Source organism: Lepidochelys kempii, chromosome 3, assembly GCF_965140265.1.
Source record: "Lepidochelys kempii isolate rLepKem1 chromosome 3, rLepKem1.hap2, whole genome shotgun sequence".
NCBI lineage: Eukaryota > Metazoa > Chordata > Testudines > Cheloniidae > Lepidochelys > Lepidochelys kempii.
Window position 1 is genome coordinate 40,529,726 of NC_133258.1, and position 18,687 is coordinate 40,548,412.

Genomic DNA, 18,687 nt, shown 5'->3' on the forward strand with positions numbered 1-18,687 from the left:
TATCCTTACAAGGATTGTTGGTAATTACATCTGTTTTACCATAGCATTCCTTCACCCACACAAAACCTTCTGTATAAAGGGGCAACTGTCACATCATATCTTGTTATTATTGGCCTAATTTGTGTAGCTCTGTACTCTGTTCTATTCTCTCACTGTAGTCATTTCTGTTAATCACTACAGTGAGTCAGTGGGATTCTTGTAATGCGCTCAGGTTCATAAAAATGCTGACTAAAATGTCGTTTGCATTTTAAGATTATTGCTTGATCCATGTGATGAAAGATGGAGATAAAAGAGGAAAACATCATCTTGTCCATTGCAGAGAATTGAATAGCCTGCATTTAAATTCATCCTATAAGTTATATTGCACTAATGGAGGGTGTTTTAAAGGTTTTATGAATACATTCAAATCAAGGGCCTGCGTTAACTGCCACTGTTAGTCTGAAACAAGAGCTGTGTGAACACCTTTTGCACTCAGCAAATTTATGACATTTGTTCTCAAATTTTAATAGTAGCAAAAAGCTACTTTGAAGTACAAATCTGCTTTTTTCCTTCGCTAGGCATGAAAACGTGTGTAGCCTGGGCAAAAAGGGAGGGAATTCTTCCCTTTGGAGGGAGCTCCTTGCTATGCTGTGGCTTTTGGATTTCATGTTTAGTTGCCTTAGTTTGAGCCCTGTTTTCCTGAGTAGCTCTCATTATTGTGAATGTGGGGAAATACAAGGTCCCCATTGTTTTGCAGAATCCTTCATGCAGGGATCTGCCTATATGAAATTAGTGCAATATACTATGACTTCCAACAGCCGCTACCACTGCCTACATCCTCCAACTATATTTAAAGCAAAATATTTTATGTTTGCAGTTTGAAAATAGGGCTTGATTCTGATGTCATTTATACTGGTGCAAATCAGAATTATTTCCGTTTATCTCACTGGAATCACTCTTGATTTACAATGGTGTAATGGATCAGAACCCACATCTGCAGCGTTTCAAATGAAAACATTTATCTTAACTCTGTATGCTAACAGCTGGGTTTCCCCATTGAATCCTTCCAAGCAAATGTATTACAGAAGGTTTTCCTAGTGAACTGTCTGCAGAATGAGTCTGGATACAGTTCTGTCTTTAAAACACCAACTATAAGGTCATATAGGCCATCACCTAGTATCCTCATTTCCTTATCCAGTAAACTGTCAGTCCATAAATGAACTGTTCACAATGCTGAAGAAGCTACATTCAGGTGCATTTCTTTGTGCTTGCCGTTTCTAACACAAACATGTAGCAATGTGTCTATGTGTGTATTATTTTTGAAAAATCCAAAACAAAACATTCCACTACACACACTTCTCCTGGAGGGAGGATGAGAGAACAGAAGTGTGCTAAATGTCGGACACATGCTAAATGACATGTGCTAGATTACTCATTGGACTGCTGAAAGGAGCTCGGATACTATGGGGATGAGTGCAGTATAAGAAACTATATGGAACAGAACATTCAGACATGAAAGTAGAAATATTTTCAGAGTAATCCTGCTTCTTTGTTAGTGTGAAATACAATTTGGATAGTCTCCTTCTTCTTGAAGTATTGTGTGCCAGAAAAATTATGGTGATATTTAATTGGGAGCTTAAAAATATCATGGATGAGTTGTCAAAGAAAGCTTTTGTGTGATATATATGCATTTGATTCATCCCCATAATATTTGCAAGATCTTAGTGTTATGGCTTGTCACCCTTGGGTGCAATCTGGGGTCTGTGGGAACCACAGGGCCCCTCTCCAACACACAGCTGGGTTGGGGACACAGCCAGCCTCACCCAGGCCCTGTTATCATCCAACACAACAGCAGGTGGTGCCACTCACCTGAACTGGGCTACCCACATGCAAACAGTAGACCCCAGCCAGTTTCCCAGCTCCCCTGGCATGCACCCCCCTCTGGACTATAAACCCAAAATTATATAGTCTTGCATTGCACAGGGATCTGTACAGTGTAAGCTTATTAATATGCCTGCCCCTCCCTCAATGGGGAGAAGAATATACACACTTGTGGTAGCTAATCAAGCTGAGATTTTTCCCCAGACACTTCATTTAAAGGCACACTGGTTTAAAACAACTTTATTAACTACAGAAAGATAGATTTTAAGTGATTGTAAGTGATAGAAAACAGATCAAAGCAGATTACTTTGTAAAATAAACAAAACCGCAAACTAAGCCTAAGATACTAGAAAGATAGGTTATGAGTTAGGAAATTCTCTCCCTGGCTGATGATACAAGCAGGCTTGCAGATTCTTAAGGACCAGCTGCACTTGCTTTGTAGCTTGGGATCTTTTTCTTTCGGAGCTTCTCTCAGGTGTTGAGTTGTGATGGAGTGAAGAACAACAGATGATGCCACTGCCAGCCTTATATAGCCTTTCTATATGGTGGGAACCCTTTGTTCCAAACTCAGTTCCCAGACCAGTTTGTGGAAAAATACAGGTACCCAAAATGGAGTCCAGAGTCATGTGGGCTGGTCACATGCCCTTACAAGTCACAGCCCCCATTATCCATAGGCTGTCAGGAGTGTTCTCAGCAAGGTTCACCAGGTGGGGGATAAGCTTTTCCTAAGGCGTATTGTTTTCCTTAATGGCCCATTACCCTGAATGAGCCCTTTACAACCAGCTATTTAGATTGGAAGCATCTTGCCTAATGGGCGTCACCCAGGTGTGACTACATGTGAAATACTGATACATAGTCAATATTCATAACTTCAGATACAAAAATAATACATGTATACAAATAGGACAGTCACATTCACCAAATCAGAACTTTTCCAATGACACCTTACGTGACCCATCTTATACAAAATGAATCATAATTACACTATAATCATATCATAATAATATCACTATGAAGAAGAGGGGGTGCAGTGTCACAGCGGGCATTATTATAAAGTTCGACTTTGTATCAAAGGTGAGAAGCAAATGCCATGATTTTGGACCCAGAGAGAACCAGGCAGGGGAAATAAATAATATGGAGACATCTTAGACTAGGAAATTGCTGAAAATCTCACTAGACCAGATACTCTTGGCAATGTATCTTTCCCATTCAGTAGGGCCAAATAGTGAACCCTTTTCTCCCACTAGTGAGTAGTTAGGAACAGGACTCACATGAACTTTGGTGAGACTATTCCTGTACATAACTGTTTACATGTAGGAGTAAAGGATTCACTATCTCTCCATAAGTGATTTTATCTTCCATGACAATGTGGTCTGGGGAATGGGCATGAAGTTCAAGAAGTCCCGAATTTTAATATTTGGCTGTCACTGACTTGCTTGTGTGACCTTGGGAAGGTTGCGTCACTTCTCTGCCTCAGTTTTCCCATCTCTCAAATGTGGATTATAATACTAATCTGTTTCCCACACAGTAATGTTGTGAGGATGAATTGCTTTGAATGTTTTAAGGGCTGCCCAAGTACAAGGTATTTTGTGAATTATTATTCTTTGTTTTAGTATTTTAAGTGTTGTTATATGCTAAACAACTCTCATGCTCTGAATTTCTTTAATATGCCCACTCCTCTTCCTCTTGGATGATCTTTGTGGGTGACTGGATTTGTTTGTGGGTTATTTTCTGCTGTGTTGGTTTGTTGCTCTTTCTTGGTCCAGAGGCTTTTTGAAGAGGTTGATCACACATGTAGGGCCCAGTGGAATGCCATTTGATTTAAATTTAATAAAAGGGATGCAAGTTAGGTCCAGTTCACTCAAAGAAAAGTGTACAGTAAGTTAGAGCAAAAAGACGCCACCCTACATTCCTGTAATAAACAAGGGGACGGGTCAGAATGCAGTGGATATGACTTACTGATTTTTGGTGTATTCCTGTTGGAGAATGGTTGTCTCTTTCCAAAATAAATAAAATGAATGTCCTGTGCTAAATCCCTTATATTCACCAAATCCAGAATATTCCCCTCCAAAAGCAGTTTAACAAAGGAAGCAAGCTACTTTAACTTACACATTCTTCCCTCTGCATGTAGAAGCACAAGTTAATATTAATGTCAGTGTAGAATCATTGCTCTTTAGGGGGGCTTTATGGGCAAGTGTCATATTTTATGTGGCTGCAGTTTACTTGATCTTTAGCAATTGGGATTCCAAATTAGCATATTGCTTGCTTTTGTGGTGATGGATCTGCTGTGTCACATTTCTAAATGGTGCTGCAGAGAGAAAGGCCATTTAGGAGCTTGTTACAGCTCCCTGATTCTTGGGACAGATCTGTGCCAGTCCCAGTGTAGGTTAAAGCAACCTGGGGCAAGAATACCTAGAAGGACTGACTCTAAAGCAAGAAAAGGGGAAGTGATCCAGTGAGTCATAAGGCCTCTTTTGAGTGGGAAGCATGGGTCTGCCAGCTATTGCTTGGCTTGCCACTGCTGGCCACATTGCTCATTAATGACATACAGTATATACTGTTACCCAGGCAACAGCACAGTTCATTTCTGGCTACCTGGCTAAAAATTAACTGAGATTTAGAAAGAGGGAGGGAGAGAGGCCCATCTCTCCTGTGTGTTCCCATACAATGCTGAGCATGTTGTCAGTGCTCAAGAAATAATAATATGAGAGAAAGAGTCAATATATTGTGTCTTATTGGTGGAAGTTTGGTGCTGTTTTACTTTCACAGATTCACCTGTGGTGGTGAGGACCATGGTTTAATCCCAGCTAAATTATATATTTTCTCCCTTCATGAGCAAATTTTTGAGGATAAAATTCAGATTCCACCCACATCTGTTTGTGGTTTAGATCTCTGTGGTTTGTATTTGTTATGTTGACTAACAAGAGCATATCAAAATGCAGATATGATTCTCTCTGCTGAGTTTCCTTCTGCTTTCTGCAGTCGGTTTATGTATGTCTCCAAGAGTTACCATGGAAACAGATGCAGGCGTGAGTTTGACTGGATATACTGGATACTTGTGTTTCTGTTAGTGGCTTGGAGAATATAAAACCCTTGCAGCATTTTCATCAGACGTGGCAGGAAGGTTCCTTTTGAAAGCAGAAATAATACTACTCTGAGAGCTGCAGTAGAAATGGCTGATTTTGAACAGTGAGTCTAGAAGGGGAAAAAATAAAAATGAAAAGATCAGAGCGTCTGTCTCGTCAGCTCCTGAAAGCAGGACATCTGCAATAGAGTGTCCAGCAAAAATGAGGCAAGATGTAAAAAATTGTTTCATATCCCTGGTTGGTGGCAAATGTGTAAATTAGTGATGTGGTCTAAATTACTTTCAGTTAAAAGGGCAGGGGTTCCTGGGCCATTCTGCTTTCAGTTCCTCCTCCTGTCCTGAAGAAGGAGCAGGAGCAGCTGAACGATTGAAGCAGCTTTCCTTCCTCCTAAGGAAACAGTGCCCTCTGGGTTTTGCTCTGCTCATAGCCACAATTCCAGCTGGTCTGCTCCTGGCCCTACTTGGTGTGTGGTGATACAAACCAGTGCCCACGGTTATGGGCTGCAATATTGGTGAATTTTGGTCCTAAATTTTCCAGCGGAGATTGAAACTCCCAGTCCTTTACTCTCCCCAATGCACTACTTTGCTTCCTTCGCCTTTGCAGAATGCAGCTCCTCTCTCTGAGAAATGTTTCTAGCATGCCAGATTAAGTGGAGTGTTTTATGTTCTTTAAACTTCAATCCCAATGCATGAGCTACTTCTCACTTCCTTTTAAAAACCTCTGCGTTTCCTCGCTGCTATTACATAATCTCACACACTAGGGACCCAGTGCTGCAAACACTTACTACCTTGCACAGTGTTTGCAGCTGCAAGAAATCTTGTAGCTTGTAATGGGGCTGCTCACATGAGTAACGTTACTCGCCTGAGCAAGTGATTGCTGGGTTGGGTGATTGTGAATATAAAATTATCTCCAGTGTTAAGATCTGTCACATCAGGTGCATGCTGAGACAGCTCTCCAATGTTCACATTTGTAGTACATGAAGATGAAGGAGTAGCACTGACAGGGAGGTGAAGGTTGATCCAGCGGTCAGGGCATTAGCCTGGGACTTGGGTGGCTCTGGTTCAGTTTCCTAGCTCTGCAACAAAGTTCTTGTTGTACCACAGACAAGGCTCTGTGGCTCTGGATAATAGTACTTCCATACCTCATAGGTGTTGTGAGGGTATATACATTAAAGATTGTGAGATGCTTGGGGCCATATAAGTACCTTAGATGAAGAGGGTGTTCTGTATGATAGGAGTTTATTTTCTTGTAGAAGTTAGAGTGGGTAATGCAACTAAATTTTCATGAGAAGGCTCCTCAAGTTGTAGGGTGAGTATTCCTCCTGCCCCAGTTGTTAAAGGGGTTCACCCAATCTCTGCTCAAGAGAGTCACAATTTGAGGGCACTATGTGCTTCTGGAATCCCAGGTTTTGTTGGTGACCAAAAGCACCTAATATCATCAGTGTTTGCATCCTTTTTCTTTCCAAGCTTTTCTTTCTACCTAGACTGGATACCCTACTGTACTCTATTTGGAGTTGTACTTGAAGACCGCTCCAAAGCTGCAGCTGGTATAGCACATAGCTGCCAAACTGCTTAGCCAGGAAGATGTATTACACATTTTCTAAAATCAGCACTGACTTCTTGTTCGCTTGTGTCCAATTCTAGATGTTGATTTTAAACCACATACACCTATATGGCATGGCTGTGAGTTTTATGGAATTAAAGTGAGCAGAATTTGAATCACAATAGCCCAAATTCATCCCCCACTTAAATTTACTGAGATCATTAATTTGGCACAACGTATTAAAGCACAAGGGGCCTTCTATATGATAAGGTAGAAAGTCTGGGTCTGTGGCATGAACTTAAAACTGACATCGTATGGGATTGTTTTGTAGAGATTTTCTTCTATTTCAGGATCCTTATGCAGATTGGATCTATATTAACATTTTAGAAGCTTATTTAGATTCTACTTCATAGGTAAACTTTAGGTTTTGGATTGAAGGGGGCTAGTTGTGTAATATTGTTGTTATAAAATTCCACTTAGCTGGTAAAATGTTTGTTGTCTTTAAAACACACAAGTTACAGAAGTATCCATGGGAACAGTAACATTGTGTGTGACTAAACTGAAAGACACATATCAATGACTATTGTGGTGGTGGTGCAGATGTAAAGCACTTGCTTATGTAAGAGAATGTTCAGGAACTTTTTAGTGCAGTGCCTAAAAATAAAAACTCATTTGCTTTGTCCCTGGCTTTAACATTAATAATGAATTTTCAGAGCCAGGGAATTAGAGACACACAGCTAACTGCAAATGATGCTTTTCCCCATCTGTTTTTAGTGTATTTTAATAGTAGAAAGTGAATGGGGGTGGCTCTTTATGGAATGAGGGGAGTGTGGAAATTTGTTGTTAGCTTTTTAGGTGATTGTCTGTCATGTTGTATAGCTCATTCCCTTTATAAGTGAAGAACACTCAATACTATACTTGACAGTGGGTGCCAGCATCGGTTTCCAAATGTATAACAACATCCATGCCCATATTATATTCCTTTCCCTAATCCTAATGATCAGTAGTGGACATAGCTGGCGTATTTGAAATCATCATATAAAAGTCTTGTCCTTTTTAGCTACTCTCTTCCAGGTAAATAATTCTACCAGACTTTTACTTTCTTGTGGAGGAGTACCTTTCTCTAATACACGAGGTCTCCCAAATTCCATGCAGCTGGTATATTTATCCTCCTGTGTCTTGCTCTCCAAAGTGGAACATCTATAGAAGCACGATCTAGTGCCCAGATATCATGAAGAGGTGTCGGAGGCCCAAAACCTTGGGGCTTCACCGTAACAGTTTCAATTTTTTCCTTCGTTAAGTTCCACCCATTTGGTGCAGTGAACAGACACCTGTCTCTCCGGGCATCATACTGACTCTCCAGCAAGATCCTAGTCCTACCCAGACATCCTTAAATGGAGCTGAGGATCTCTAGGCTCATCTGCCTCCTGCTTAAATCTGCCAGTCATTAAAAAATAAAGCCAAAAAAACCTCCACCTGTTATCTGTGAAAATGTTAACAGAAAGGCCACTCTTCATCAAATAGAAAGTTTAGAATGAAAAGTATGAAACATCTGCAGTTGTATTCAAGTAGTATGAGCATATTATTGCTGCATCATTCCTGAGATAGATTTTCTTAGCCCAAACCTGAGATCTGAGCATCCAAGTCTAAATCCAGATCTGAATTTTCAGAGTCCCAATGTCTGTCATGAGTTGAACCATAATCCTGGATCCAGAACACCTTTGGAACTTGGTGGTTGAAATCTGGATTCAATTTTTGTGGCAAGTACTCATCTGTGCCTTATTCCTTTGGAGTGCAGGAATCGGTAACAGTTCAAATTTAGTATAGTTTTCCCAAAGACAGTAATTTTGTCTATACATCAGAACTCTTTAAAAATACAATTTCTCCCCAGACCTCAGCTGATCGTCTGTGTTCAAAATCAGATTTAAATCTTCCTCACCCTCATAGTGTTGGATTCTTGTAAGTTTCAATATACTGCAAGCAGATGGCTCAGTGGGAGGAAGAAATAATATGTACACTTGCCCTCACAATCCAGACCACAGCTAGCATGTCAAATTATTGGCCAGATCGCCTTCCCAAGATCATTTAAACCTGGCATCACCTTCAAGCTTACAACTGACTTTGTGTTGTATCGCAATAACATGCTGTAATTGTAATCAGGAAAATATCCCATCTTAGTTTTGACTATTGTTTTTAACAGATGAATATTTATCATCAAATCCAGTTTGATTGGATTTTTATGGTCTGATTTTGAAGAAACTGTGCTCTTCAGTGCTCAAAAAAAAAGAGCTATTTCATATTTATTATAAAGTTGAGCTTTTCTTAAGCATTATTTTTCTGTCTTGTGTTTTTACTTCATGTCAGTACATCTGTTTCCAAGGAATTTATATCAATGCCTTTTGCTTATGTACTGATTGCATGAAACTAAAGTAATTAATGGTAGGTTTCAGAGTAACAGCCGTGTTAGTCTGTCTTCACAAAAAGAAAAGGAGTACTTGTGGCACCTTAGAGACTAACCAATTTATTTGATCATGAGCTTTCATGAGCTACAGCTCACTTCATCAGATGCATACCGTGGAAACTGCAGAAGAATCATAGAATCATAGAATATCAGGGTTGGAAGGGACCCCAGAAGGTCATCTAGTCAAACCCCCTGCTCAAAGCAGGACCAATTCCCAGTTAAATCATCCCAGCCAGGGCTTTGTCAAGCCTGACCTTAAAAACCTCTAAGGAAGGAGATTCTACCACCTCCCTAGGTAACGCATTCCAGTGTTTCACCACCCTCTTAGTGAAAAAGTTTTTCCTAATATCCAATCTAAACCTCCCCCACTGCAACTTGACATTATATACACACAGAGACCATGAAACAATACCTCCTCCCACCCCACTGTCCTGCTGGTAATAGCTTATCTAAAGTGATCATCAAGTTGGGCCATTTCCAGCACAAATCCAGGTTTTCTCACCCTCCGCGCCCCCCCCCCCCCCCAACTCACTCTCCTGCTGGTAATAGCCCATCCAAAGTGACCACTCTCTTCACAATAAGAAAAGGAGTACTTGTGGCACCTTAGAGACTAACCAATTTATTAGAGCATAAGCTTTCGTGAGCTACAGCTCACTTCATCAGATGCATATCGTGGAAACTGCAGCAGACTTTATATATACACAGAGAATATGAAACAATACCTCCTCCCACCCCACTGTCCTGCTGGTAATAGCTTATCTAAAGTGATCATCAGGTGGGCCATTTCCAGCACAAAACCTGGATTTGTGCTGGAAATGGCCCACCTGATGATCACTTTAGATAAGCTATTACCAGCAGGACAGTGGGGTGGGAGGAGGTATTGTTTCATATTCTCTGTGTATATATAAAGTCTGCTGCAGTTTCCACGATATGCATCTGATGAAGTGAGCTGTAGCTCACGAAAGCTTATGCTCTAATAAATTGGTTAGTCTCTAAGGTGCCACAAGTACTCCTTTTCTTTTTGCGAATACAGACTAACACGGCTGTTACTCTGAAACCTCTCTTCACAATGTGTATGATAATCAAGGTGGGCCATTTCCTGCACAAATCCAGGTTCTCTCACTCCCTCAACCCCCTCCAAAAACACACACACACACAAACTCACTCTCCTGCTGGTAATAGCTTATCCAAAGTGACCACTCTCCCTACAATGTGCATGATAATCAAGGTGGGCCATTTCCAGCACAAATCCAGGTTTTCTCACCCTCCCCCCCCACCCCCATACACACACAAACTCACTCTCCTGCTGGGGTGAGAAAACCTGGATTTGTGCTGGAAATGGTCCACCTTGATTATCATGCACATTGTAGGGAGAGTGGTCACTTTGGATAAGCTATTACCAGCAGGAGAGTGAGTTTGTGTTTGTGTTTTTTGGAGGGGGGTGAGGGAGTGAGAGAACCTGGATTTGTGCAGGAAATGGCCCACCTTGATTATCATACACATTGTGAAGAGAGTGGTCACTTTGGATGGGCTATTACCAGCAGGAGAGTGAGTTTGGGGGGGCGGGGGGGCGGAGGGTGAGAAAACCTGGATTTGTGCTGGAAATGGCCCAACTTGATGATCACTTTAGATCACTATTACCAGCAGGACAGTGGGGTGGGAGGAGGTATTGTTTCATGGTCTCTGTGTGTATATAATGTCTTCTGCAGTTTCCACGGTATGCATCCGATGAAGTGAGCTGTAGCTCACAAACATTTATGCACGATATTCCTGTCATATAAGATGATAAATTTGCATGCTGGGATCTGTAAATCTGTATTTATTCATGCCATATATAAGCAAATAAAATTATTTCCTCTAAGCATATAGAAACGTTTTCATTTTAAGAATAACTGAAAGGTACTAACATGAAGAAATTGAACTGTGCACCTGTATTGGGTGGGCCAGTGTGAAATAGTGTTACAGTCAGTGACTGCCTTAGAATGTTAACCCTTTAGTTGAAAAGGTCGCTTTTCTCACCTTTAACCTCACGAATTGAAGCACAGCATCAGAGAGATCCAAAGACTTGCCAATAGCATTTTCAAGTGATAAAATAGCAAGTGATGTCAGTCTCTCATCAGCCATCATCGATGGAAGATATGTTTCAGTGAGCCAGAGCTTCAAAAGGCTGTGCTCACCACTTGCGACCGTGACTGGCAGCTTGAGCAGAATCCTCGAAGCTATCCACACATAAGAAAAAGTGTCTTTCAGCTCTGCATCACAAATGAATTGGAGAACTTGGAGTGGAGAATGCTTCCCGTGTTGCAGAATGGGATGAATGTTGTCCAATTTGGCATAGAGGTCTTTATCATTGACGTCTGAACATTCCCCATGTGTCAACGTCTGTGAAGGTCCATACAAATATTCAAGAGTGTTTTCCTGTCCACCAGCAGCTTACTAAGGGAGTGATGGGTGAAATAGCCTATCTCCTCATTTACTTTTTCCACCAGTGAGACCTAATATCTGACATACCAATTTTGGCTCATTAACTTCTGGTTCCACATACATCTCCTGTTTTTAACAAGCATTTTTGCAACACAGTCCTGAATTTATATCAACTTGGCCTTTTTTGTTTAGACTAATTCAGTTATTCTGTCTCCCTTTCATACCTTTTCCCATCACCATTAGTTATTATAGGTTATTGTGACTAAGGCCACGTTTTAGTCATGGGCATTTATAGTAAAAGTCATGGACAGGTCACAGGCCATGAATATTTGTTTACTGCCCGTGACCTGTCCATAACTTTTACTATATATCCCTGCCTAAATCTTCGGGGGAGAGGGGACAGCCCAGGGGCACCAGAGATTCTCTGGGCGGGGAGCAGCCCGTGGGGGCGCCACGGGTGCTGTGGTGGGGGCTGGGACCCGTGCGGGGGTGGGGGCAGGCAGCCCAGTATTGTTGGTGTTTGGTGGGACTGGCAGGCTGCCTTCTCAGCTTCACGCCTCCCCAGAAACAGTGATATCCCTCAGCTCCTATGTGGAGGTGCAGCCACGCAGCTCTGCTGGCTCCGCAGCTCCCATTGGCCAGTAACTGTGGCCAATGGAGCTGCGGGGGTGGTGCCTGCAGGTGGAGGCAGCACATAGAGCCCCCTGGCTGTGCCTCCCCCTAGGAGATGAGGAATGGTCCCGCTCCTGGGGAGCCCCCTGAGGTAAGCGCTGCCCAGAGCCCTCACCCGCACCCCAACCCCCAGCCCTAAGCCCCCACCCGAACTTCTGCTGCTGCTGGCGGAGGGGTGGCCATCGCAGAAGTCCCAGAAAGTCACGGAATCCATGACCTCCGTGACAAACGTGCAGCCTTAATTATGGTCTGCCGCATGCTTTCTCCCCATGCACGTCATTGTCCAGAAGGGCTAGGCTGTTTACAGATCCTTGCCTCTTCTGTGCTCATTGGGTACATCTACCCTTTGAGCTGGTGGTGTAAATTCCAGCTCAAGGAGATGTACCCCCATTAGCTCTGATTGAGCTATTGTGCTAAAAACAGAAGTGTAGCTGCAGCAGTGCAAGTGTTGGGAGGGGCTAGCTGCCCCAAGTATGATCTTGTCTGAGACCACAGATATGTACTGAGGGCGGCTAGTCCCTCCTGCAGCTCATGCCGCCCTGGCTACATTCTATTTTTTTAGCATACTGGCTCCATCCAAGCTAGAATTTACATCTCCAGCTTGAAATGTGTGACGTACGCATTTAGGCCTTGACTACACTGGGAAAATAAAGTTGTGCTGGAGAGCACATTAACTAACAAGAGTTAATTAACATGTCATTAGCCACCTCTTAGTACATAGTATAGGCAAAGCCATTCCTATTTCAAAACATCTTACCTTGTAGTGGTTAACCCCACGGGGGATCAAATTCAGAGGTAATGTAAATGTTCATGTAAATTAAAACCCAGTATTTGGGAATAAGATTTGTTTTGAGGCAGAGGGCAGAGATTGTAACAGGAAAAGCACCTCCTTTGTAGTCCCATAGGCATGTAATTTACACCTGCTTATTTTGTGTTTTATGTTCCCTGATATAATATATGCCTACTAAGGACCCATCCAAAGCCAGTACACCCATTGACTACCATGGACTTTGGATCTGGCCCTTAATGAAAACTTACACTATCATTTTCATTTCCTCTGAATTTGGCCCTTGGTCAGAGGTGGGCAAACTATGGCCCTCGGGCCACATCCGGCCCATGGGACCCTCCTGACCTGCCCCTGAGCTTCTGGCCCAGGAGGCTCGCCCAGCCCCTCCCCTGTTGTTCTCCCTCCCCTGCAGCCTCAGCTCACTGTGCCGCCACAATGCTTGGGGGGTGGGGCTGGGAGCTCCTGGGGCAGCGCAGCTGCAGAGCCCGGCCTTACCCGGTGCTCTGGGCTGTGCGGTGGCGGGATTGGCTCCAGCCGGGCAGCATGGCTGTAGTACCACCAGCCAGCGGTGCTCCAGGCAGCACGGTCATAGGGCAGAGAACGGGGGGGTTGGATAGAGGGCTGGGGAGTTTGGGGGGGTGGTGTGGATAGGGGCCAGGGTGGTCAGAAGGCAGGGAACAGAGGGGGGCAGTCAGGAAGGAGGAGGGGTTGGATGGGGTGGCAGGGAGCAGGCAGGGGTTCCGGGGGCAGTCAGGGAGAAGGGGTGGTTGAATGGGGCAAGGGTCCTGAGGGAGCAGTCAGGAATGAGAGGAGGGGTTGGATGGGGTGGCAGGGGGCAGTCAGGGGTGGGGGTTCCGGGAGCAGGAAGGGGGACAGGGAGCCGGGGTGTGTGTGGATGGGGCAGGGGTTCCGGGGGGGCCGTCAGGGAAGAGGGGAGTTGGATGGGGCAGGAGTCTGGGGGGGTGGGATAGGGGGCAGGGGCTGGGCCATGCCTGGCTGTTTGGGGAGGCACAGCCTCCCCAACCCACCCTCCATACAATTTCCGAAACCTGATGTGGCCCTCAGGCCAAAGTGTTTGCCCGCCCCTGCCCTAGGTTCTTAGGAATAGCAGAAGATGAATAAATATTCTTAAACTATTATTTGTTCTCCTTACTTCTAGCATTTGCGTCTCACTCATACCATTTGCCTATTAGCTTTTTCTTTTTTGTTGTAAAACTTTTGGTCTTTAATGAATGAGCCTAAAATGTCTTTCATTTAATCTTCTGCATTATGGACTCTCAATCCCTGAGTTAATTGATTTGTTTTGATACTTTTATTACATCCATTTATTTTGAAGTATTATTAAAAGCCTATAAAACATGCATAATACAGAGAAAATAGACTGAGATGACAATTATTGAGTCAAATTCAAAATCTCTGTCATTATCTTCAAGGCATTCAGTGGTCTGAGGCTAGGATATCTGTAAGATGATCTAAAGCTCCAGGAAGAGGACCGCAGACACAATCCTCAGGCACAATCCTCAGGCACAATCTGTCCACTGCAAGGATAAAGCTCATCTGTGCAGGAGACAGAGCTTTCTTAGTGGCCCCCTCTAAGGCTGTGGAGAAAACTCCTGCAGAATCAAATAATAGCCTCAAACTTCACCCCTTCCCATACCATGTATACGGGGCTGTTCTCTGAGCTTGCCTTCAGTCATAAAATAAAACACATAGTGCTGTAGATATTTAAACATAAAATAAATAATAAAAGGAGCAACCCTCACAGAAGGGACTGAACGAAAACCACATTTGGCATATGCTAGTCACATCCCTTAATTTCACTTCTGGAAGGTGTTCATTAGCTATCGTGGTTAGGGTGATATAAGAATATGACTAGGATAGAATAGAATAAAATCATCATGAGGAGAAGAGGCATAGTCATTTGCAACTCATCAGTTATCTCCTCCCTCATAAAGTTGCAGTAAATGGCATCAGTTTTACAACTGATATGGCTCTGCACATAACAAGAGAAATTGCACAAACTTGCTTTTTCAGCCTTGTGCAGCATGGAAACTGAGTGTCTATTTTCCCCCCTTGAATCAGGTCCACAAGCTTTAAATTTTGTATGAAGTTTTTATATTTAAAATTTAAATTTAAATGTTTGCATTTGAATAGCTATACTTATAAGTACCAACACAAGTGGATTATGGCTACTAGATGTCAACTCATGTATTAACTATACTAATTGTAATTAGGAATATATTGGAAACAAATCTGGTATAGTTCATAAACTAGCCTTTGTAGTGTTCTTTAATAGAGTTTTTTATTAAGATATTTACATATATTAGGTGTTTTAAATGAAGACAAATTATCTTACAAAATATTTGCATATATTATCTATTAACTTATAAATTATCTTTGTCTGCAACTGCATCATCAATGATGGGTCAGTGGGCCTAATCTACAGAAAGGTGTCCCTTTTAGCACAAACTCATGTTTTGACCCATTATATAATAAATTAACAAACCATGGAAATGGCACACTGCTAGTTTGTTTTCTACCAGAGATAGGTGAACCACAGTGGTTAGGTTTGCATTTGGATTTGAAACTCCTAGAAGTCTGAAGAAATTTGGATCTGGTTTAACCCACTATATAGATCCATCTATGAAGTTTAGACTGTATCCAGGTTCAGAATTGAGCTTCAGCAAATTTCATGGGTGTTTGGTTTATGTCCATACCTAGTTACTGATCAGAGAAGGTTGCAGATACACATGAATGTTAGGGAAATGGAGGTCAAAAATAAGACAGGTAAGTAAATGTGATCCATCACAAATTCCTTGGCTAAATTACTGACTACCTGGGAGCAGGCTAAAATTCATTTTACACCCTTAGTCTTTGCATTGTAAGCACTGGAGGGGTAGAGGTTGTTTCATTTTGTGCCTTGTACAGTGTTCAGCACATTCTCACTGTTTGGGGTTAGAGTTTGCCAGTCTGTTATTCACATTGCATAGTACTTTACTTTGTGAGTAGCCCCGCTGAAAAACAACAACTACATAGGAATAAGAATGGCAAAATCTGGTCCTTAATAAAAAATTATGACTTATGGACGTTGATTAGCCAAAACGTAAGAGAATAGGAAGACAAAAGAAGGGAATGGGGAAAGAACTGTTTAGGAATTTCAAATGCAGCTTTTTCTGGAAGCAGAGTTAGTGGGAGTCGACATGCATTAATTCAGTTATTTCTCATGTACAAAGCAAATTGTAAAAAGATATCAGATACAAATCTTCCTCTTCTCAGTTTCTACTTGGGAATTAATTGTTTGCATTTTATGTAATAAACTAACTGTACGCTTTCTTTCTTACACACTGAGTTGAATGTGAGGTTAAGAAAGGCTACATTGTACTTTCATTAACATGCAGCACAGGGGAAAGAACACTGGATGAAAGTTACGGTCATTCTGTAGTTGTATAAATCGAGGTAAACCCAACGGTTCCCTATTTGATGCTCACAGGCACTACACAAAAATCTTGTGTTTTATATTTTCTAAGGTGTCAGACACACCTATGGTTAAATAAGTAGATAAATATACGTTAAATAATAAATGCACGTTAAATAAAATAATTACAGCTGTGGCCTGAACCCACAATATCTATGGGGAAAGGGCTGGTATATCTAGTTGTTCAGAGCAGTTGCATTCATATAGAGGATTATATACTAAACCAAAGTATCCAGGGAGTTCTCATGGTTGCTCACTATAATGGATTCCAAAGTTAATTAACTGGAGCGGGGGTCTTGGATCAGTGTTCATGTTGCACTCCCTGTCAGTACCCAGCCTGGGCCGAGGAAGCTAATGATCCACCCAGTGGACCAAATTCAGTGATGAAGCCTGATCACTTGCCACCTGAGGCATGTTGCGCATACGCTAAGTAGAAGATTTCAGAGTAGCAGCCGTGTTAGTCTGTATCCGCAATAAGAAAAGGAGGACTTGTGGCATCTTAGAGACTAACATTTATTTGAGCATAAGCTTTCGTGAGCTACAGCTCACTTCATCGGATGCATTCTGTGGAAAATACAGTTGGGAGATTTATATACATAGAGAACATGAAACAGTGTGTGTTACCATACACACTGTAACGAGAGTGATCAGGTAAGGTGAGCTATTACCAGCAGGAGAGCGGGGGGGAAAACACCTTTTGTAGTGATAATCAAGGTGGGCCATTTCCAGCAGTTGACAAGAAGATGATGTAACTGGAGCTGCTGTGGTCGCTCTCTACTTATTGATTCTGGCTTGTTTTATGTTTTTGGTATTTTTTATCCCTTGTCAATTTTACCATGTCTGTGGAGTGGACGTTGTGTGCTGAGCTTTGGAGTGCCTAAGTCCCCCTTGTGAATTCATCCTCAGTGTCTCTACATAGCAGGACACTCATCTGTTTTTTGTGTATGAGAAGAAGCAAGCTAGCCCTGTTTAGCCTGGCCTGTATATAGAATTAAATACCAGCAGCTTGTAGGTTGATATTTCTCACCTTCACTTTTTCTTTGGCTGCAGAATTGGATATTTTGTTGTATATAACACACATTTTTATGTATTTCAGACAAACTTTATATGGGACCAGGACAACTGTACCATGATTTGCAGAATCTTTTACATGATTTGAATGTTGTCAGTCAAATTAGTCAACTGATAGGCAGTCTTAAAGGAAACTATCAGGTAACATCCAAAGCCTGACATTTTCAAAATACACTTCCAGTCCTAAAGCTGTAGAATCAAACAGTCCTTCATGAGAGCTCTGTACAGCATTCTTTAGTTCTCCCTGGAGAGCGTATAATCATGTTTAACTACAGTAATTGATTTACTGTTAAATGTTTAGAGTTATAACTAGATTACAGCTCGCTTTCTAATCTTGTTTCTCTCTGTTGTTTGGGGGGGTGGGGTGGGGTGGGGTAAAAGTGTCTGCATTTGCCCAGTAGCTGCTAAGCGAATATGAGTACAAGAATGCTTTCTTAGGATTGGGCCACGTAGGGGTGGGAAGATTGTTTTACACAGCATTACACTGCTGCTTTATCATATCTGTCTAAGGATCTTAACACCCACCCCAAATACCTAGTCCCACTCTTTTTGTGATGGTACAGGAGTTAAAATTGGGTGAATACTGTAACAAAGTTATTCATGAACATCCATTTGTATTTTTACACTAATTTGCTTAAGCTGTGTTCACACCACATTTGTGTTCTTTTTACCATATATTCCAGCAAACAACTATACTATTGCTCACCCTGAATGTTCAAAAATCATGAGTAAGGCCCCCAAAATCATGAGATTGTACAATTTTATGATTTTTAAGCCAAATAGGGTTTTTTAATTCACCTTCTGGTTTGAGCCTTTTAGGGTGTATTTGGGACACATTCTCAAGCTTTACTTTTGCAACCATGGGGGCTAGAAGCTTAATATTTTGATAAATGAAAGCTGAGATTCTCACATAATCTCTTGTCTCCATTATCGGAGCATTAAGTAAAACATAAAATATTGCAAGACTTGTGATAACACTGCAGGTGATGGCAACACTGCTAATGTACTGTTAGGAATTTTCACTGAATCAATGATTTTGATGGGAATTTTGCAAAATTTTGGTGAATTTCAGGTGCATTATTGTAAATATTCAGACTGGAAACTAGTCAGGAGCTAGGAGCATACAATACCATGCCACTTACATAGCCAGTCAAAAAAGCACCAATTTTGAATATTGAATACTTAAGCAATACTTACTTGCAGGTGGTAAAGGGTGAACTGTTCATATTTATTTGAAGAATAAGGCCTCTCTTTATTTTTGATAGAAACTTTGATTTATATAAATTTCTTAGCGATTTGAAATTAAACT

The 18,687-nt window shown here is 41.9% G+C and overlaps 1 protein-coding gene across 9 annotated transcripts in view; it reads left to right on the forward strand.

Annotated features, from left to right (window-relative positions):
• The window catches only part of ARHGEF10 (Rho guanine nucleotide exchange factor 10), a 182,391-nt gene that overhangs the window by 105,624 nt on the left and 58,080 nt on the right, over positions 1–18,687 (forward strand). For all 9 annotated transcript variants that reach the window (XM_073336205.1, XM_073336212.1, XM_073336211.1 and 6 more), the window contains one exon: positions 17,404–17,519. In XM_073336205.1, coding sequence (XP_073192306.1) covers positions 17,404–17,519 — 116 coding nt within the window. The remainder of the gene's footprint in view (positions 1–17,403; positions 17,520–18,687) is intronic.